This window comes from Mus musculus, chromosome 4, assembly GCF_000001635.26.
Source record: "Mus musculus strain C57BL/6J chromosome 4, GRCm38.p6 C57BL/6J".
Lineage (NCBI taxonomy): Eukaryota > Metazoa > Chordata > Mammalia > Rodentia > Muridae > Mus > Mus musculus.
Window position 1 is genome coordinate 132,127,980 of NC_000070.6, and position 22,769 is coordinate 132,150,748.

A 22,769-nucleotide genomic window follows, 5' to 3' on the forward strand; every position below is an offset into this window, starting at 1 on the left:
TTTTGTTTGTTTCTTTGGTTGGTTAGTTTTTCAAGACAGGGTTTCTCTGTGTAGCCCTGGCTGTCCTGGAACTCACTTGGTAGACCAGGCTGGCCTCAAACTCAGAAATCCATCTGCCTCTACCTCCCAAGTGTTCTCCTTCCATCTTTTGGTCCCAAGGACTGGACTTAATGTCATCAGGTTTAGCAGCGAGTCCCTTCACCAACTCAGCCACTCCCCACCTCGACTTATAAGAAAAGTCGAAGAGAGGATGCACACGCAGAGGCGAGCATGAGGAAATAAAGAATGTGCCCTTGTGAGGACAGAGGCCAAAGGGTGGTGAGGACTGCCAGAGCCCCAGCTCAGCACAGGAGGGATTCTTCTCAGAGCCTGACCACACCTTAAGTTTAGGCCTCTAGCCTTTTTTTTCGAGACAGGGTTTCTCTGTGTAGCCCTTGGCTGACCTGGAACTCACTCTGTAGACCAGGCTGACCACGAACACAGAAATCCGCCTGCCTCTGCCTCCCAAGTGCTGGGATTAAAGGTGTGCGCCACCAATGCCCGGCGCCTCTAGCCTTTTGAAGGAAGAAATTCTGGAAGCTTCTTTGGTTTTGAGGTGAGTTTTTTTTTTTTTTTTTTTTATTGTTTGTTTGTTTTATAGGCACAGGGATATGTTGTCGCTGCCTGAAAAAGGATTTTACCCTGTAACCCAGGTTACCCTTGACCTTGTAGTCCTCCAGAGTTCTGTGACACAGGCCTGTGCACACAGACTATTAACGCTGACAGGAAAGCGAGCTGGCTGCGTGTCTCATATGCAGACTGTTTGGTTTGGTTTAGTGTGGTTTGCCTTAGTTCTTCGAGACAGGCTTTCTCTGTGTAGCTCTGGCTGTCCTGGAATTCACTCTGTAGAGCAGGCTGGCCTTGAACTCAGAGATCCACCTGCCTCAGCTGGGATTAAAGGTGGGCAGCACCACGGTCCAGACACTTGTGGACGGGCTTACATGCTGGGGACACACAAGTCATTCTCCACTGAACCAGCAAAGCCACAGGAACATCACTATCCCCTTTTTACAGGTGGAGAAGGCTGAGGGGTGGAGAGGTGAAGCTGACTAGCAGGCCTTAAGTTAGGTCTCCAGTTCCTGGGATTCTAAAATTCAAGTTCAATCCCTTTGTTTTACAAATGAAGGCTCTGAGGCTGTGCTATAGCAGTGACCCCAGAGGCTGGGTGCACAGAGAGGGAACAGAGATGAGTCAACAAAGCCTGCACCAGCAGCCCAGGGGTCCAGCTGGAGCTCCCTTTATTTGCAGACAAAGGGTGATTGCTCTCCCAAAGGACAAAACAAGCCTGGTCGGGCAAGGAGGACGACAGCAAACTGTGTCCCTGCCCACCACTTAAGAGGGATGGCACTTGGCCAGAAATTAATTAGCTGTCTCAGTTTGGCAGAACCCGGAGAAGGAAAGTGGTTAATTATAATGAAGCCCAGAGAGCTTGCTTATCAAGGGGAAGATTATGGCCAGGCCTCGGAAGCAAAAGGCCCCCCCGAGTTGAACGTGAGTGGAGAGACCTGCCAGGCTATAGTTAGCAGCAACCAGGCTAAAGGCCTAGCTTCCATTGGAAACCCAAAGCACACTCAAAGAGTTCTCCCTTCCCTCATCCTGACCCTGCTTAAGGATGGCTGGAGTGTGGGGTGAACTGTATCCAGATAGTGTGGAAGAATCTGGGGCTGGAGATCTGATGGCTCACTTAGGAAAGTGTTTTCTGTGTGAGCATGGGGACCTGAGTTCAGTCCCCAGGAGTCACAGAAACAAGACAGGTGTGGTGGGCTGAGGAGGCAAGACAGACATTTGCTGGGACATGCTGGCTGGGTACACAGCTTCCAGTGAGAGATCCTATCTCAAAAAAACAAGGTGGTTGGTTCTAGAGGCACGACACCCTGAGGCTGATACTAGGTGTGTGTGTGTGTGTGTGTGTGTGTCTGTGTGTGTGTGTGTGTGTGTCTGTGTGTGTCTGTGTGTGTGTGTGTGTGTGTATGTCTGTGTCTGTGTGTCTGTGTGTTTCTCTGTGTGTGTATGTCTGTATATCTGTGTGTCTGTGTGTATGTGTGTGTGTGTATATGTCTGTGTCTGTGTGTCTGTGTGTTTCTCTGTGTGTGTATGTCTGTATATCCGTGTGTGTCTGTGTGTGTCTATGTCTGTATATCTTTGTGTCCCTGTGTGTGTCTATGTGTGTGTTGGGGTGCAGGGGAAAGGGAGAGAGAGTTAGAGAATCCTTCAGTGTGGAAGTCAGTGCCTGGATTTCCAGAAACAGGGCATGACCCTCCTACAAACCATATGTGCCAGACTCCCCCACCCCACACCTACTCATAGGAACAGAGATGAGTAGTTGAGTGTTTGAAATAGAACATGGAGGTTCGGTGTGCTTCAGTGGTAGGACAATTATTGCTTATATGTACAACTCCCAGAGTTAGACAGACTGCACACAGGAAGGGGTTGAGAGTGGGGGAAGAACAGTATCCGGTGCCTGCTTTGATGGGACACAGGGGTCACTGTTGCCAACCATCAGAGAAAATCTCCCTGGAGGAGAGAGTTACTTGATAAAGGAAGTGAAAAGACAGTGCCCTGGAGGGGTGGTGGCCTGCCATTCTCGCGTGGCTCCTGTCCCTTTTATCTGGCGGCTGGTGAGTTTCTGTTTGTAGAGCCCAGAAACTCTACCGATGGATCCAAGTGGCTGTTAGAGACTTAAGAACTATTTAGTGATGGCTTCTTAGGGCCAAAGGCCCGAGTGAGCTAGGAACAGGATAAAGGACGGAGGAAACGGTTTCTGCTCTAGGAAAAGCCATAAAGGGGAGGAGCCATGAAGGGGGAGGAGCCATGAAGGGGGAGGAGCCAGAGACAGGGCAAAGCCCAGGAGATGCGCGCGCGCAAGAGGGGGGGGGGCGAAGAGGAGGGGGGAGGAGACAAACAGTGATGGCACCATAAAGCCTTGCTTACTGAGCATCTCTCTGTGTGTCAAGATGCTTATGAAAAGGTCAGAGGTCAGCATCCAGGCTCTTCCTCTATCGCTTGTCCACCTTATTCGTTGAGACAACATTTCTCAAGGAGCCTGGAGTTCACCTTTCAGCTAGGCTGGCTGGCCCGTGAGCCCCTGGGACCTGCCTATCTCTGCCCATGTCTCTGTCTCTGCCTAGCACTGGGGACACAGAGGCTGTTACGTTTCTGTGGGGGTTCTGAGCCATCTCCCCAACCTGATAAGCACAGGCTTTTGTCTATGTCTCTCCTATCGTTTGAAGGGATCTCAGAGTTCCCACAGTGAGTGATGTAGTAAGAGGAAACAACCAGATACGGTGTTGGGGAAGGAGCTTTAAGAAGTGAACAGGGAGCTGGGCGTGGTGGCGCACGCCTTTAATTTCAGCACTCGAGAGGCAGAGGCAGGCGGATTTCCTGCCTCTTTTAAGTACCAGGACAGCCAGGGCTATACAGAGAAACCCTGTCTCGAAAAACAAACAAACAAAAAGTGAACAGGGTTAGATAAAGCCAGGAGGAGTTTGAGGCTATCCTGTTCTAAATGGCAAGTTTTAGGGCAACCAAGGCTACATGATAAGACCCTGTCTCAAAAAAAAAAAAAAAAAAGTAGGTTTTTTTTTTTCCCCCTGGTCTATTCAACACAAAACAATGTCCTCCCTTTTTATGGAGGTGGCTGATGACATCCATGGCTGAATCTCTGTCTGACCTGGAATTCAGTAGCTGACCTAGGCCCAGCCTTAGCTCCGGTCTCAGGATGGCTCTGGCCAGCATGATGTCAGGCATGGTCACAGAAGGAGGTAATCACAGCCATACTGGGGACTTTGTGGGTAAGGGACCAGTAGAAATGTCTCCAAGCAAACCTTTCCTGGCTGGAGCCTGGAGACTTGCGAGGATACACAGCTTCGTGATCTGAAAGCTGCGCACACTGTTGTCTGCCTGCTCTGGGTGTGTGGGCACATGAGCATCTGCCTTGGCTACTAACACTCCCTCCACAAAAAAGTTCAACGCCAACTGCATGGCGATTTGCCATTTATAGGGCGTGGAAGCCTCATCAAGGGTCTGTCTGCTCACACCTGAATGGCTTCCTTCCTGGAAAGCATGGATAAACTAGCAGTCTTGTGCCAAGGTACAATATTTCCCTGGTCTTAAGAACAAGTCCCAATTAAGAAAGGGCTTTCTGACGGTCCCTGAAAGGCAGTCTTTGCCTGGCACCCACCACACTGAAGTGCTAACAAACTACAGATTCCCAACCTCTTTTATAAAGAGGACAGAGTTCCTAATGCAATGCAGCTCTTCTGGGGCATCAACATGGCGACAGCCTGGTCTGACAAAGTTCTTTATCACGCTTTGTCACCCAGCCCCCCTCCCCTAAGTGATGGGGACTATGTGGCACTTGAATAATGTCATCACACTTAATCCTGACAAGAACCAGTGAGCAACAACCCTGAGCCCTGTCACAGGACGAGGCATCTGGGAGAGTAAGGCTCAGCTCGAGGCCCCACAACCCTGTCTAACCTTTACCTTTGTACGTCAGCTCAGCTAAACGACAGTATCCAGCGATCAAACTCAGGTATGGCTGGGAAGGAGTTTTGTAATCAGCTGAGTTTAAATGAAGGAGATTAACCTTAGTCACCTGTGGGAGCAATATCTGAAGAACAACCCCAAGGGCCTCTCAGGTGGCTCAGAGGGCAAAGGTGACTGGCACCCAACAACGCAAGCCTGATAACCTGAGCTTGGTTCTTGGAACCCAGGTAAAGGTGGAAAGAGAGAACTGATTCTACCGAGTTGTCCTCTCACTCAGGCTGTGGAATGTGCCATCCCCCACGTAGCCAAACTGAATGAAGTATTACTGAGGAACACGGAGACCGTCCTCTTCCCTGGGAAGACGTCAGTCTCCTGGGGAGTGCAGCAACAGCTTTACTGGAGGGTTTCCAACCTGGAGACCCTTGTACCAATATCAGATGTACCTACCCATAGCTACAGAAGTCCCCTCCCCCAGAATGGTAGCCCACTGGCTCTGTTTCAAACACAAAAGCAGAATCAACAAAGTCTTAAGCTAAGCTCCAAGCCAATGAAGATCTCTTCACCCCTCACCCAGACAAGAACATGGGCAATTGGTTGTATCATGGAGGTCAAGGTTATAAAAGCCATCATGGCCAGGAGGTGGTGGTACACATCATTAGTCCCAGCACTGGGGAGGCAGAGGCAGGGAGATCTCTGTGAGTTCGAGGCCAGCCTGGTCTACAGAGCAAGTTCCAGGACAGCCAGGGCTACACAGAGAAACCCTGTCTTGAAAAAAAGAAAAAAATATATATATCTATATATATCATTCCTGCTTAACAGGCAGGTTATGAAGATTAAGTGAGAATTTGTGTCTTGGGTCTTCTAAGCCATGAACTGAGCAGGATAACATGGCCACTCTGCCTTTAGTGGTGATGGTTTTGACCAAGTCCATGTACTAGGCTTTGTTAGGCTGTCCTGGGTGGCCTGGGATGAGCAGGCCAAAGGAAGCAGGAGGAGCGCCTCATGGCTACCTGCCCATCCAGCAGCTCTGTTGCTCCCCCAAGGAGCGATGGAAAATCACCAGACACCGGGCACTTTGGGCACTGGCAGGATGCAGATTTGTAACCAAGGGAAGCAGATGCTCCCCCACAGGTCCTGCAGGGTTATCTGGCTTGGCCGGGAGCCGCAGTTTCTCTCCTGACTTAACCTTTATCCCTGGGTCCCAAGTGCTAGGTAGGCAGCCAGGCCACAGAAATCATAGCACCAACCCTTCTTGTAGGAGTCAGGCTGAGGGCCACACAAGCCTCTACAGGGCACACAGGCATCATCCTCTGCTTAAAACATCCTCCCAAGCCCGTCTCTGCTCAACAGTCACTTCCCACATACAGCGATATTCCCTCCGCCTGTTTTTGTTTGCTTGATTGCCTGTAGATGGTTTGTGGTTTTTTAGCGCCCCCGCCCCTGAATTTCTGAACCTCCGCCTCACAAGAGCTGAACCTTCAATTGTACACCACCACTCGTGGCTGATTCGGAACTGGGAATTGAACCCAGGATCTCCCGGCACATAGGCAAGCCCCTCCTCCAACTGAACCACGCCCCTAACCACGTGTCTGTCTTCTACTGACTGACTTATTGTCTATCCTTTCTCTGATAAAATGGCAGCTCTCAGAGGGCGGGGACTGCGTCTCTGCCCTTGCTTTGCTCTGGTTTCTGGAAGTGTGTTTCAAGCTCAGAAAAAGCCACGACGGGAGACGGGAGGGTGCCACCTGCTGCCGATGCAGTAATTTAGTGCCTCGCCCAGTTCACAGATGAGAAAACGGATTCAGCAAGAGACTGAATGGATCTGAACCCATTCGGCCGGCTGGCACTGCCCCAGGAAATCTGGGGTTCTGTAGGTCTGGATGACCTACAGTGTCGGGAGTCTCCAGAACTGCCCTATGTAGTCGCAGCTGTACTCGCAGGACTTCAACTTTGCAGAAGGGGTCAAGTCATCCTGTTACATAAAGAGTCAGGGGACAGAATGGCCTAAGCAAGTCTGTCTCAAGTAAATTTTAAAAAGAACCCATTTCTTTTACTTTTTAAATATTTTTGTTGTTGTTTTAAACATTGACTCAGTTGTTTATTTTTATTTTGTGTATAGGTGGAGTTTTAGTTTGGTTGGTTGGTTTCTCTGCATGCCCTAGACCTCATTCTGTAGACCAGGCCGGCTTGAAACTCATAGAGATCCATCTGCCTCTGCCTCCCGAGTGCTGGGATTGAGGCGTTTACCACCACTGCCTGGTGTGTATATCTAGTGGCCTGCATGTATGTGTATGCACCACGTGCATGCCTGGTGCCCTTGAAGGCCAGAAGAGGACATCCGATCTCCTGGAATTAGAGTTACAAACTGTGAGCCAACTGTGGATGCTGGGAATTGAACTCAGTTTCTCTGGGAGAACGTTGATTCCCTGAACTGTTGAGCCATCTCATTGTAAGAGCACGCCCCTCTCCATCTGCACCCTCTTGCTCTGCCCCTCTTGCCTCACCTTAATGTTGTAGTAAATATCTCAATCTGGGCTTTCTATACTGCCTTTGGTCATTCCGTTCCCAGATAAAAGACAGACAACCTTTATATTTGTATTAACCCTTTAATGCACTAAAGTTGAGCAGAGGCTACCAAATCAATAACCCCGAGTTATAACTTGCCATGTTCCACCTGGGCAGACCTCATGGCCATGTGTTCTTTTTCTTTTTTAAAGATTTATTTATTTTATGAATATTAGTACAGTACACAGATGGTTGTGAGCCATCATGTGGTTGCTGGGAATTGAACTCAGACCTCTCTTCGCTCCAGCTCCAGCCCCCTTTGCTCTGGCCCAGAGATTTATTTATTGTATATGTAAATACACTGTATTCAGCTGTGTTCAGACACACCACAAGAGATCTTATTACAGATGGTTTTGAGCCACCAAGCAGTTGCTTGGACTTGAACTCTGGACCTTCGGAAGAGCAGTCAGTGCTCTTAACCGCTGAGCCATCTCACCAGCTAGCCATGTTTTCAAAATTTTTACCCCATGGCATCTTCTCTCTCCACCTTCTCTCTCCCTCATGGTCCTCCCTCAAAGCCCGAGCCCAGGAACCAAAACTCTACCTAGCTCTCTTCTGCCCAGCCTGTCTGCATCTTGGTTTTTTTGTTTATTTGTTTTTTGGATTCTTTTCGAGACAGGGTTTCTCTGTGCAGCCCTGGCTGTCCTGGAACTAACTCTGTAGACTAGGCTGGCCTCGAACTCAGAAATCCGCCTGCTTCTGCCTCCCAAGTGCTCGGATTAAAGGCACGTGCCACCACTGCCCCGCTGACTGTCTGCATCTTTATTCAACCAACAGTTTTTAAATTAAGGAGCAAAGTCACATAGCATTAATTTGTGTATGCAACCAGGCCTTGGGGGTCAGTATTTAGCTTTACAATACAAAGCAAAGAACAAACCTTAACATGCTACACCACCTGCAAAAAATAAGTAACAAAAAATATACTTTTAAAAATATTTCTATGTGTATGTATATATTTTGTCTATGTGAATTCATGTGCACCATGGGTGTGCAGCAGCCCACAAAAGTCTGAGAGGGAGTCAGATCCCTTGGAACTGAAGTTACAGAAAGTTATGAGTCCCCATGTGGGCACTTGGAACAGAACCTGAGTCTTCTACAAGAGCAGTAAGCACCCCTAAACACAGGGCCATCTCTCCAATCTCTAAATAAATGCAATTCTTAAATTTTTTAAATTAATAAGTGTTCAGCCGCAGCCCTCCATGTTTCAACTTGCATTTGGTAACAGTGTTTCTCCTGAATAGGAAGGAGACCCAGGCTTCCTTTGCTGTGGTTCCTTTGGGTTCTATTGTGGGACAGGGTCCCACTCTGCAGTCCTGGCTGGCCTGGAACTCACAGAAATCTGCCTGTCTCTGCCTCCCAAATTCTGAGTTCAAGAGGTATGAGTGCAGCTGAGGTTTTTGTTGTTTTTAAGATATATATATATGGCGGGACTGGAGAGATAGCTCAGTGGTTAAGAGCACTGGGTGCTCTTCCAGAAGGCCTGGGTTTGATTCCCAGCACCCACATGGTGGCTCACAACCATCTGTGATTCCAATTTCAGAAGATCTGATGGTCCTCTGAGCTCTGATAATACTGACTACATATGTGGCCCAGACATACATACATGGCAAAAATCCATACACATAAATACAAATAATAAATGTTTACAAAAATTATTTGTGTATATGTATCTCTGTGTGTGCTCACACAAGTGTATAGGTGCCTTGAGGGGCCAGAAGAGTGTGTCAGGTCCCTGGGATGGAGTTATAGGGAACTCCCAAGTTGGGAGCTGAGAATTAAACTGCTATTCTCTAGAAGAACTTCAAGGGTGTGTTGTTGTTTTAATTTATTTTATGTATGAGTGCTCTGTATGCATGTACACCTTCATGCCAGGTGAGGGCATCAGATCCCATTACAGATGGTTGTAAGCCACCATGTAGTTGCTGGGACTTGAACTCAGGACCTCTGGAAGAGCAGCCACTGCTCTTAACCTCTGAGCCATCTCTCCAGCCCTGCCCTCCCCCTGCTGCCCCTCACTACAAGGGGAGTTCTTAACACTGATCATCTGGCATTTCCTGAGTCAGAATTCTTCTGACCTCGCCGGGACTTTGAAGTTAAAGCTCTCTGTCTTTTCACTCCTCACAGTAGCTAGGAAGGCTGTGAAGGACAGACAGACAGACAGGCAGCTTCTTCACACGCCCTTCCAGGCTGGAGACAAAGCCACTGATTTCTGCAGCTGTGCTGGAAGCTACAAATCAGTAGAGCACAGCCAGACACCCCACCCCACCCTGCAGCCCGCAACTGGAAACGGGGCCGCATCAGCCTGCATGTTGGTAACTTGCTAATTTAAGCCGGGCTTTCTGTTCTACCCTGCGATTACCCTCCTTCCTGAGCGTGTGAGGATATTCTGGGTGGCCAATTTGATTTCAAAGTCCCAGGATCCTGAGTTTAATGAAATCATGCCTTCCCTTGCCTCTCAAAATCTAGAGATCTGGCAGGGGTGTGGGTGCAGGGGTGAGTCCTCGGGTCACAGCGCTTGAGACTTATTCTTGGGATCCCAGCTGGGCTGAGGAGACCTGAATGTTTGCCCAGTCTTATCGTTTCTCCATCTATCTGAATCTCTGGCACCAAACTTCCACTGATGGCTTTCTTATGTCTGCTTTATCCCTTCAGCAACAGGAAGCTCTCTGTATGGGACAGCAGCCAGTTCTTCCTTAAAGAGGTTTGACTGCAAGAAAAGATTGTACAGAAATTGTAGGAGGAGTCTACAACCACAAATATTCAAAATAGTCGTCGAAGCCAGGCGGGGTGGCACACACCTTCAGTCTCCGCACTCAGGAGGCAGAAGCAGTCTGATCTCCAAGTTCGAGGCCAGCCTGGTCTACAGAGTGAGTCCTAGGACAGCCAGGGATACACAAAGAAACCTTGTCTTGAATGCCTTCCCCCAACAAGAAAGAATACCCCAACTAGCCCACTCTACACTGAAGAGACAACTCAGCATTAAAGAGCACAGTAGTTCCTACAGAGGCTCGAGGTTCAATTCCCAGCACCCATTGGTTGGTTCTCAACCACTTATAACTCCAGTGTCATGGGATGCGATGCCCTCTTTTGGCCTCTGCAAGAAGCAGGCATGTATGTGGTGCACGTACAAACACTCAAGTAAAACACCCACACATGAAATTAAATCTAATTTAAAATTAAAAGAAAAGGACAATGGCAGGCCTGGAAAAATGACTCCGAGGGCCAGGCAGTGGTAGCACATGCCTTTAATCCCAGCACTTGGGAGGCAGAGGCAGGCAGATTTCTGAGTTCAAGGTCAGCCTGGTCTACAGAGGGAGTTCCAGGCCATCCAGGGCTACACAGAGAAACCCTGTCTCGGGGGGGGGGGGGGGGGGGGGATGACTTGGAGGTTAGGAACACTTGTTGGTGTTGCCGAGGACCCAGGTTCGATTCCCAGCATCTGCATGAAAGTTCACAACCATCCATTAGTTCCAGTTCCAAGAGATTTGTTGCCTTCTTCTGACTCACTTGGGCATCAGGCATGCACATGGTACATACACATACACATATGAAAGCAAAATACTTATACTCATAAAATAAAATTAATAGATCTCTAAAAAGTAAAAATAGCAAATGCTTTTAAAATGCAAGCTGCTCAATAGAAGGATACACTCACATAGCTATCAAAATCCATGAGCTTTTAAAAACATTTATTTTTATCTTATGTGTATGAGTGCTTTGCCAGCTAGTTTGTCTACGCACCATGCTCATACAGTACCCTCAGAAGCCAGAAGAGGGTGTCAGCCTGGAGTTACAGAAGACTAAACTGCCATACCTGTGCTGAGGTTTGAACCTGGGTCCTCTGGAAGAGCAGGAAGTGCTGCCTACACCTGAGCCGTCTCTCTAACCTAAACCAGCTTTAAAAAAAAAAAAATGGTTTCCTTGGCAGAAGCAGGCAGATTTCTGAGTTTGAGGCCAGCCTGATCTACAAAGTGAGTTCCAGGACAGCCAGGACTATACAGAGAAACCCTGTCTCGAAAAACAAAAACAAAAACAAACCAAACGGGCTGGTGAGATGGCTCAGTGGGTAAGAGCACCCGACTGCTCTTCCGAAGGTCCAGAGTTCAAATCCCAGCAACCACATGGTGGCTCACAACCACCCGTAAGGAGATCTGACTCCCTCTTCTGGAGTGTCTGAAGACAGCTACAATGTACTTACATATAATAAATAAATAAATCTTTAAAAAATTTTAAAAAACAAACAAACCAACCAAACCAAAAAAAAAAAAAAAAAACAAAACAAAACAAAACAAAACAAAAAAAAACCCGAAAAAGTTTCCCTTATCCCTTTGGTTTTGTTATTTGGAAACAAGGTTTCAATTTTGTATCTCTTAGAAGGCAGGATGATCAGAAACTGAAACCCAGTGTGGGCTACTGAGAAAAAAATCTCACTATTATCATTTACACAATCTTACAAAATCCATATGACTGGATCCTGATTTCCCTAAGCAATCTTAATTTCATAAAAACAAGTGTGTGTGTGTGTGTGTGTGTGTGTGTGTGTGTGTGTGCATCTAGAAGCAAAGATGAGAAAGAAATATACACAAATGACTAAGCTTTTTCTCTGCAGTAAGATTATGGGTAATAGCAACCTCTACTGAATGGTCTCCTTTGGTCCTGAAGTAACTATCTAGCTATCTTTAATATAAAAGAAAGCTTCTGATATCGACCTGATAAAGTTCCCCTGTAGCACCCAGCCAGAGCTCCTCCGCGGCTTAGTAAATGGTGACTGAATGAGAGGGGAGCCTTACCCCTCCCCGACAGGGCCAGCTTTACACAGACTGCCTCCGAACAGCTACTGAACGCCTGGAGCTGGTTGGCACCTCATGACTTCCTTACTCTCACCCTGTAAGGGTCTACCACCCTCCCATTCCACAGAGCAGAACACTGAGGCATAGAGAGATAATATATGTATTGCTTAAGCTCACTTAGAAAAATGTCACTAGCCAGGTGTTGGTGGCGCATGCCTTTAATCCCAGCACTTGGGAGGCAGAGGCAGGCAGATTTCTGAGTTCGAGGCCAGCCTGGTCGACACAGTAAGTTCCAGGACAGCCAGGGCTATACAGAGAAACCCTGTCTCAAAAAAAAAAAAAGAAAGAAAGAAAGGAAGGAAGGAAGGAAGGAAGGAAGGAAGAAAGAAAGAAAGAAAGAAAGAAAGAAAGAAAGAAAGAAAGAAAGAAAGAGAAAAGAAAAATGTCACCGTCTGATGATGGCCCCTGTTTGATGCTCATTGTGTAATAGTCACTATGATGGTCACTGTGTGATGGACACAGTGTTATGGCCCCTGTGTGGCTCTAATGTCCAGGTTTGCAGCTGCTGATATCAAATACCGAGGCCTTGAGATTTACCTAGCCCTAGCCTGCTCTCTGTGCATCTCAAGCCTAGCACAGGCCGAGTGGTTAAGGTTTGGGGGCTCAGAAAGACCAGGTCTAAGATGGGCATGGTGGTGTGTGTCTGTAACCCTATTATTTGAACAGTAGATGAGACAGGAAGAGGGGACGTTAACATTCATCCTCAACAATATGGCAAGTTGGGACCAGCCTTGGCTACAGGAGACCCTGTCACAGAACAAAAGCTGAGCTTGCAACGCCTTTGTGGTGAGAGGCACTTGCTGCCTCTGAGCCCATGTTCTAGTCTATGAATGAGAACAGAAGAGCCCACTGTGGGACTCAAGTGCAGGTTGGAGAATCCCTAGACTCCAGAAGAAGCTCAGGAGAGACTCTGTGTCCTTGGCGACTCTTCCCACCGCTGTGTCTGTGACTCACATGCTCCCCGGGGAATGATCCTAAGACCTGGGAAATGGCAGATTCTGGGCAAGACCGGCAGGCCCTGGCCTCAGCTCACTCTCCACTCCTCCCGTTTTGCTTCATCCAAAGTCATTGGGCCAGTTTCTGCCTTCCTGTTAGGGCTAGCAGGCTTGAGTTTCAGAGAGAGGTTAAGGAAGCTGGAGGCAGGGGGTTTGGTTACCTGTCCAGGGCTCCTCCCATCGCCCGGCACTAGCCTCTAATTCCTCAACACTCGCTCCACCCCTTCACCAGACCCATCCTCTTGACCATCATTCTTCATGGATGGCTCTCCTGATGCTCCTGACATTCAAAGCGCCTTGACTTCCCAGCATGGCTGGCCCGAGCTTGGGGCCACGAACCTGTCCAGACTCCAATTTCACATCCAGACTAGCAGCCAGAGCCCCAGCTCATGGTCTGTCCCGACCACCCTGGCCTGTCTCCAAGCCTTCCCCTTAGAGTCTCATTCCTTTCCCCCTGATCGCCCTGTCCCTATGCTCTGTGGCACTCCTCCTACATCTCTCTGCAACTTCTCGGGATTTCTGAACAGCAGAGACTAAGTTGGTAGACTCAGACTGGCTCCAGGCACAACTGAAGCTCAGAACACAGCGGTCGCCTCTGCTTCCCGGCAATCCGGACAACCCTTCCGCCTCTGATGATCCCGACCACTCCAGGGAAAAGGACACCACTTTTATGGTTTTCGTGTCTTTATCCTGTAGCCTCTCTGCCTTCATGGCCACCGAGGCCTCAGGTGAAACCCTCTGCTCCCTTCTAGACCTCTACAGTCTGAGCCGTTCTAGCTGCCTGAGATGCCCCACCCCGCCCTGCCTCTCCATACAGCCAACTGCAGCATCTCAGACACCTCACAGTCCAGGTATCACCTCCTCTGGCTAAATCAAGTCCCTGCTCTGGATTCCACAGCCCTAGGAAGTTGCATTTGATCCTAGAGTCACAACTAACCTTGGGTCCCTAGAGCATGGCTGTTAGGGGCCAGAGGCCACGGGAGGCTTGTGCTCAGAGTCTGGGCGTTAAGGGCTCTCATGCCCAGTGTGGTGGAACACACCTTTAATTTCAGTAGGGGGCGAGGCATGTGGATCTCTATCAGGTGACTTCAAGGCCAGCCTGGTTCTACATCGTGAACACAGTCAAGGCTGTGCCAAAAAAAAAAAGAGAAAGAAACCTGAGGCTGGACAGGTGTGTCGATGATTAACAGCAATTAGTATTGTTATATTTGTTGACTGACAAAACGTGTGCCCTTGCAGGACCAGAGACAGGGCCCACTGTGGAAACTACAGACAACAGGGCCCCAGCTACCCACGCCGCACACCTGCAGCAGCTGCAGCTGTACTGGTTAATCCGGACCCCCAACACACACCAAAGGCCTAGGACGCTTCCCAGTGCCTGCTATTAGGCCATTACCTGCATGCCTCCGTTTAATCTTCCCAACAGACTATTGTGGGGCTTTTGGGGGGAGGTGGGTAATGGGGCTTGGGGAAGTTTGGTTTCTCTGTGTAGCCTTGGTTGTCCTGGAACTCACTCTATAGACCAGGCTGGTCTTGAACTACTCACAGAGATCTGCTTGCCTTTGCCTCCCGAGTGCTGGGATTAAAGGCGTGCACCACCACTGCCTGGCCCCAACAGGCTATTCTAAATCACCGTATATTTTCAAATGAGATAAATGAGGCTTGGGGAAGGTGAGCTGTTTGGCCAAAGCCACATTGTTACAACATGTTGAAGTTGGGATAGAAACAGGGTACCACCTGGCCCACAGCCATGACCTTTACCTCTGCACTCCATCATCTTTATGGAATGTCTTCTGGATGAGAGTCCAGGATCTGAACCCCTAATCTGAGCAAGAGAGGGGACAGAGGCAAGAGACACATGCTGTCTAAACAAGACAGGGTCTTAGTGCTCCCAAATCTCAAAACTCATCTCAGCAGCCCCTGGCGCCTTGGCAGCAAACAGAGAGGAAAGCAAAACCTCTCGTTTGCTTATTGCATATTGTGGAGCCTGCTATGAGCCCTTACCTCGGTCTGGGGTCTGCAGGGGGTGCTTCACTTACATCAGTGCGCCCACAGGTACAGATGGGTTGGAGACATTTTGCTTTGTTAATTTAGGCAGTTCTCAGCCTTGCCTGTCTGGAGGCAAGTACCCTGCCATTTAGCTATACCCCAAGCCCATTATCCTAGTCTGGCCTCAAATTCTCTATGTAACCAAAGCATGACTTTGAACTTCTGAGCCTTCTGCTTCAACACCCCCCAGGACTGGGATTACAGCCGTGGGACCACCATGTCCAGTGTGTAGTGTGCTGGGGACTGAACACTACAAACTAATGTAAGGATTCACACATGCTGCAGAAGCTATCAATTAAGCGTACAGTCTGTGGCCCCTAAAGCCCTTACTAATAATCTCTCTCTCTCTCTCTCTCTCTCTCTCTCTCTCTCTCTCTCTCTCTCCCTCCCTCCCTCCCTCCCTCCCTCCCTCTCTCTCTTCTCTAGCTGGCCTTAAGTTCATTCTGTAGCCCAGGCCTCAAGGAGGATAAATCTGCCCTGAATCATATCCCGAGTTCCTGACCACATGGCCACTGGGGAAGGGAAGAGAGAACCCCATGGCCAGTTCACAGGAACTACGGGGCTCTCCATCAGAGAACACGCAGCACAAAGACTGGTGTTCAAAGTCATCCCGGGTGCCTCCATCACCTATGACCTAGAGGTTTGACAAGAAACAATGCAAATACACTCTCAGTCTCATACAGAATTACAAACTGATGGCTTGGGACAAGCACACACACAGCAACCACAGAAGACCGACTACTAAATGTGACTTGGGGCGTGTCCCCACAGCCCGGAGCAGACAGTCTGTCCCTGTTGTATGCTCCAAAGACCTAAGGTATTTTGTAGAGCACCTCAGCTCACCCTTGCAAGGTTTCAGAGGATCGAACACACACGCTACCGTCAAACTGCCCAATCACAAACTGCGTGCGCGGCAGACACACAAAGTGTTGCCAAACTGTCCCACCTCCATGATGCAGAAGCAAAGAGATGTCAAGGATGATTAAGTGTTATGTAGTTAGGCTAGTGCAAGCACACACACACACACACACACACACACACACACACGCCTTGTCCTCATAATCTCAGAGGACCTGGCCTCTGTGCAGGACATTCAGGAACCCGGGGAGTCAGGGTTGGGTATCCTGGTCTACAAAGAGTAGAGTCCACTCTGACCCTGGGACCAAACCCCGCGACGCCCTCGGCTGACTCACCGGACGATGCCAAACATGACGAGCACGTTGCCCAGAAGCCCCACTGCGCACACAGCCGAGTAGAGCGCGGTGATGGCGATGGCTAGGGCGAGGGACGAGGCACTACGGGCTCCCGGCGACCCCGACGCATTGGCGCCCGCGCTGGGGAAGGCGCTGGGAAAGGCGTCCGAGAGGTTGACGAGGGGCGAGGACTGCAGCTCCGCACGGGCAGAGGGCACCAGCTCCATGGCGCCGCCGTGTCCGTCTCCACCGTGCGCCCTGGGCGCAGGGACCCAGCGAGTGGCGCGCGGAAAACGGAGGCCACGGCCCCGACGCCGCAGGCTGCAGCGCTCGCTCCCGCCTCCTCCGCCCGGTCGACCGCCCGCAGTGCTCGCCCAAGCCCGGGGAGCCCCGAGCCGCCGCGCGCACCACGTGGTCCGGAGGCGGCCGCCAGTCTGCGCCCGCGATCGGGGGCGGGCGCTGCACCACCGGGCTCCGAGCTGGGCCAGAGAGGCCTCGCGCGCGCTCCCTGCCTGGGCTCCGCTGACTCCAGGTGCCCCCAGCCCGGCCCAGCCTCCCGCCCCACCCCCGTGCCACTTCGGAGTCAGAAGAACCTGGATGCGAATCCCGCCTCCCGCCTCTTCACGGACGATGGGAGTAACCTTGAGCGAGCCGCTTAAGCACTCTCAAGTTCATTCTCTGTGACTGCACGATGAAGAAAATCTCCTGCCGCCTTCAGAGGGTTTTGGGGAGATGAAGACAACGGAGTAAAGAACTCAGATTTCCACCACCACCACCACCACCACCACCACCACCACCACCACCCCCGTGTACTGTGTGCGCTCTGCTCCTTGCCGTGTCTTCTAGAACTGCCAAGTGATTCCTGACCAAGAAACAAAAACAAAACCGTCCAGTTCCCCCAAAGGCTCCGGATGAAAACTAGTAATATGATCAGCTACAACCTCAAGGGGAGACACTGGAAATAAGCCCACCTGGGTCTGTACAGCTTGGCACCGGACATGGCAGACATAAGCCGCAATCAAGGTCACTAACCATCTCACTACATCAAGCTGAAAAAGGTCACACCTATCTGGACAGATGTGTGTATGTTATTAGAGACACAACTTTCCTGTCTGGCTCATTGCTCTGAGCTAGCAGGCTGCTTGAGCGATAAATAAAACCACAAACATCCGTTATCAGCCACACTTTCCTGCGCCCAGTTCACTAGCTCCACATTCACTCTGAGGGCGCCTAACAGAAGAGCCAGGTACATCGGTGTGCATAATCAAAGGCCCGGCTCCCAAGAGCTTACAGCTCAGACCGGAAGAGATGCATCGATTCTAAAAAAACACAATGAAGTCCTATTCAAGGAATGTCGGGGCAGGGTAGGGTCAGGAGAATATTCCTAAAAGAAATGACACTTAAGGTGTTGTGTGGATTTAGAGGTGGGGGAGACTAATTTAGGGAAGAAATAGGAAGAGCCTTCTAGAAAAAAGAAAAACATATATAAAGGTCCTACAAGTCAAAAAGACTGAAGACAGCCAGGGTCACAGCAGGGAGCTCCGTGGTGTTTGTGTTGGATTGGTTTGTTTCCCTCCTCCTCGACTAAGCATACCTGGGAAGAGGGAATCTTAACTGAGAAAATGCCCCTTAAGATGTACCGATAGGGGCTGGTGAGATGGCTCAGTGGGTAAGAGCACCCGACTGCTCTTCTGAAGGTCCAGAGTTCAAATCCCAGCAACCACATGGTGGCTCACAACCATCTGTAACAAGATCCGACGCCCTCTTCTGGAGTGTCTGAAGACAGCTACAGTGTACTTACATATAATAAATAAGTAAATCTTTAAAAAAAAAAATGTACCGATAGGCAAGTCTGTGCGCCATTTTCTTGATGGATGATTGATGGGCGGTTCCACCCCTAGGCAGATGATCCTGGGTTGTGTAAAAAAAGCAAGTTGAGCAGACCTGTGAGCAGTGTTCCTCCATGGCTTCTGCTGCAGTTCTTCCTGGAGTTCCTTAGAGGACAGGCTGTGATGTGGAAGTGTAAGCCAAAGAAACTCTTTCCTCCCTAGTTGCTTTTGATCCTGTTTTTCTAATCACAGCAATAGAATCCCTAACTAAGACAAGCAACTTAAGTAGGGCTGGAGAGATGGCTCAGTGGCTAAGAGTACTTGGTGCTCTTGCAAAGGCCGGGAGTTCAGCTCCCAGCACTCATATGGTGGGTGATTCACAACCGTCTGTGCTCTGGTTCTAGGGGCTCTGATGCCCTCTTCTGGCCTCCATGAACACTGCATACACACAGTACAAAGACATTCAAGCAGGTAAACACACATAAAATAAAAATTTAACAACAGCGGGGCATGGCGGCATAAACCTTTAACCCTAGCACTCGGGAGACAGAGACAAGTGGAGCTCTGTGAGTTCAAAGCCAGCCCAGTCTACATAACCAGTTCCAATCCAGCCAGGCCTGCATAGTGAGACCTTGTCTTATAATAATAATAATAATAATAATAATAATAATAATAATAATAATAATAATAATAAACGTAATTAAAAACCAAGGCCACCTTATGGACCAGTTGTGCTGTTAGAATAGCAGATGAAGGGAGGTTGTATGGCTGGCTCTCTCTTCCTATACTCATTCTCCAGCCAAGATCCTGAGCCATCCTTTTCTTTAAGGTCCCCAGCTGTTCCAGAACGTTCTCTCTATCAAGCTGTTGCATGCCTGGGAAGTCTTTGTCTGGTCAGATAGAGAGGGCAAGGATCGAAGAATAAAATCTATCCTAGTCTGATTTGGTTATTGCTTTACTTACAGGGGCAGGGTTACCTACTGGGGTGTGAAAGTCTAAGGTGGTTTCATCACCAAAAAGCCCCACCAACTCATGGATGACAGTTTAGGGGGAAATCCCAGGCAGAACTTGCAGGGATCTCCAACACTGAAAAGTCTCCTCTCCCCAGCAACTTTCTGCTATTCCTGTGACCTGAACCAAGAAGCTCAGAGCCTGTAGTGAGTTTGCTGAGCGTCCTAATGTTTGATTTCTTGTGAGTTCATGAGCCTTCCCACTCAACACCTCCAAGGGTCGGGTTTTTTTGGGGGGGGGTGTTTTTTGTTTTTCTTTCCTTTTTTAAAAAATATTTATTTATTTCATGTATGTTGGTACACTGTAGCTGTTTTCAGACACACCAGGAGAGGGCATCAGATTCCATTACAGATGGTTGTGAGCCACCATGTGGTTGCTGGGAATTGAACTCAGGACCTCTGGAAGAGCAGTCAGTGCTCTTAACCGCTGAGCCATCTCTCCAGCTCCTCCCTCCTTTTTCCTTTTTAAATAAGATCATACTGTACAACCCTGGGACTCACTATGTAGACTAGGTTAGCCTCAAACCTGTGCTGATCCCTTGACTATACTTCGCTCTGGAGTGCTGGAATTACAGACAGGAGCCACCATGCCTGGCTGTCAACAGGATATTTGAAGGAAGAAACAGCTATACTACATGTGGTGGTTGGATAAGAATGGCCCTCATAGGCTCAAATGTTTGAATGCTCAGTCATGAGGGAGTGGCACTACTTGGAAGGATTAGGAGGCATGGCCTTGTTGGAAGAAGTGTATCACTAGGGGTGGGCTCTGAGGTTTTAGTAGCCCAAGTCAGGGGGATAGAGAGATGGCTCAGTGGTTAAGAGCACAGACTGCTCTTCCCGAGATCCTGAGTTCAATTCCCAGCAACCACATGGTGGCTCACAGCTATCTGTAATGGGATCTAATGCCCTTTTCTGGTGTGTCTGAAGACAGCAGCAGTGTACTTACATACAAAAAATAAATATAAATCTTAAGAAGGAGAAGAAGAAGAAGAAGAAGAAGAAGAAGAAGAAGAAGAAGAAGAAGAAGAAGAAGAAGAAGAAGAAGAAGAAGAAGAGGAGGAGGAGGAGGAGGAGGAGGAGGAGGAGGAAGAGGAGGAGGAGGAGGAGGCAGAGGCAGAGGCAGAGTGGCTCTCTCATCCTACTGTCTGCAGATCCAGATGTAGAACTCTGAACTCCCCATGATCATGTCTGTCTGCATGCCACCATGTTTTCCACCATGACAATAATGAACTAAGCCTTTGAACTGTAAATCAGCTCCAAGCACTGTGGTGAGTAATTTATCCATGGATCACCATTTAACATTATACTCTTTTTATTGTCCCACTTTACAGATAAGAAAATTGAGGGTTGGCACTAAATTATCCCATACAGTAGCTATTTTTTTTGAGTTTCTTCTTTTTATTAACGCATACACAACTACTTGTCTTCTGGTTTGTTGAAGCAGTAAGTCAGACAACACTTGCCACAGTAATGCCTGTCAAAGTGGCTTCCCGTAAAAACTCCAGCACCACATTCATCAGAAGGACACTCTCAACGAAGTCGGCTAATTTTGCCATTTTCATCCACCTTATAGTATTTCAGCACAGCCAACTTAACCTTCTTCCTCTTATGCTTATTCTTCTTGGGAGTGGTGTAAGACTTCTTCTTTCTTTTCTTAGCACCACCAAGAAGGCTCAACACAAGATGAAGGGTGGACTCCCTTTGAATGTTGTAGTCAGACAAAGTCCGGCCATCTTCCAGCTGCTTACCAGCAAAGATCAGCCTCTGCTGATCAGGAGGAAGTCCTTCCTTATCCTGGGTCTTGGCCTTTACATTTTCTATAGTGTCCGAGGGTTCAACCTCGAGTGTGATGGTTTTCCCCGTAAGGGTCTTCACAAAGATCTGCATCGTGGCGGCGGCTCCACCCACGATGGCGGATCAGAAAGCACAGTAGCTATTCTTATATGATCTTCTCACCATCTTAAAGAGACCAGGTCTGGCTGATCCTTGAAGCCAGGAGAGGTCTGGTCACACTGGGTGCTTGGAGCATGTCATTTGAAATAATGAAGATTCCCCAGGTGGATTGGAATAAGACCATTATTGGTGCTTCTCAGTTCTGTGCTCTTGGGTAATGACCTGGGTTCTGAGGGTAGGCTGGCAAGGAAAATCCCTCCCGACCCTCCACATGAGTCATTTATCAAGACATTTACTCTTTCCCAGAAAGAACAGAGCCAGCGGCTGGAGAGATGGCTCAGCAGTCAAAAGCCAGGATTGTTCTTGCAAAAGACCCAAATTTGGTTCCTAGCATCCTTGTAGGAAAGTTCACAACTGCCTGTAACTCCAGCCCAGTGGGGATCAGACACCTCTGTCATCCTCCAGCACCTGCACTCCCCTGTGTGAGTGTGTCCTGGTGAGCGTGTTGTGTGTGTGTGTGTGTGTGTGTGTGTGTGTGCACCTGAGAGAGCACACATACATTCACACATATACACACATGCCTGAAAAAGAAACATTTTTTTTAAAAAACACTTCTCATGTCGTTTTAAAAGAACACACCCAGAAGATCCACAAGCTCATTCTCCTTTTCATTCACTCTCCCCGTTCCCACCCAGCGGCCAGCTCAACTCCACCCTCAGCTAGAGAAACCCACCCCCACTCACCTGCACCCCAGGCTTTCCCACTCAGCCATCTGAGGACTTGTGAAACAAGCCTTTTAATGTGATCATATAAGTTGCTAGATGCCACCCCCATCTCGAATGGTCTGAAGTACTCAGAGACTTTAGTGTAAATCAGCTCCAAGCACTGTGGTGAGTATTTTATCCATGGGTCACCATTTAACATTATACTCTTTTTATTGTCCCACTTTACAGATAAGAAAATTGAGGGTTGACACTAAATTATCCCATCCAGTAGCATTCTTTTTTTTTTTTAAGATTTATTTATTTATTATATGTTGGTACACTGTCGCTCTCTTCAGACACACCAGAAGAGGGCATCCAATCTCATTACAGATGGTTGTGAGCCACCGTGTGGTTTCTGGGATTTGAACTCAGGACCTCTGGAAGAACAGTCAGTGCTCTTAACCGCTGAGCCATCTCTCCAGTCCCCAGTAGCATTCTTATATGATCTTCTCACCATCTTAAAGAGACAGATGAATCCGGGTGTGGTGGTACACGCCTTTAATCCCAGCACTCGGCAGGCAGAGGCAGGCGGATTTCTGAGTTCGAGGCCAGCCTGGTCTACAAAGTGAGTTCCAGGACAGCCAGGGCTACATAGAAACTCCAAACATATGTGTGCCCACGTGCGTGTACACACGAGCACGAGTGCAAGCGCGAGTGTGTGTGCGTGCACACACACACACACACACATACACACATACACACAGGAGATTGATCCAATTGGCTAACCCCATAAGGCTGCAGTACAAGGAGATCGATCCAATTGGCTACAGCATAAGGCTTCAGTACTCCGATAATGACTGTTTCACACGGGTAAGACCAAGAACAATGAGGTAGTTGCTCAGTGAATAAGGCTGAAGAGTACTCATCTGATGCCAGTGGTGGAGTCCTGAAGACCTGCTGGCCTTCAGTCCACGCTGAAGCATTAAGAAGCTGGCTCCAATATCGGTGAAGGTGGCAGTTGTGTTAGCAGCAGGGTAGATGAACTCACTTGCCAGAAGAGTGAAGGCCTCCTGAGCAAAGCTTTCTTCCTTCTGCATCCTTGTGTCTGGACGATGTCAGAAGACCACACTCACATTTAGAGTGGGACTTCCCTC

General features: G+C 48.9%; 1 protein-coding gene and 1 pseudogene across 2 annotated transcripts in view; both read right to left on the minus strand.

Annotated features, from left to right (window-relative positions):
- The window catches only part of Oprd1 (opioid receptor, delta 1), a 34,299-nt gene extending 17,792 nt beyond the window's left edge, over positions 1-16,507 (minus strand). The window contains exon 1 of one of the 2 annotated variants that reach the window (XM_006538628.4): positions 16,180-16,268. Coding sequence is in view for 1 of the 2 variants with exons in the window: in NM_013622.3 (NP_038650.3) it covers positions 16,180-16,406 (227 nt within the window). In the remaining variant the exon portion in view is untranslated. Of the gene's footprint in view, positions 1-16,179 lie in introns of both variants that reach the window. The other variant, NM_013622.3, reaches the window with a different exon arrangement.
- Positions 16,508-20,419: 3,912 nt separating this feature from the next.
- On the minus strand, positions 20,420-20,941 carry Gm13215 (annotated as a pseudogene).
- Between the last annotated feature and the right edge of the window lie 1,828 nt (positions 20,942-22,769).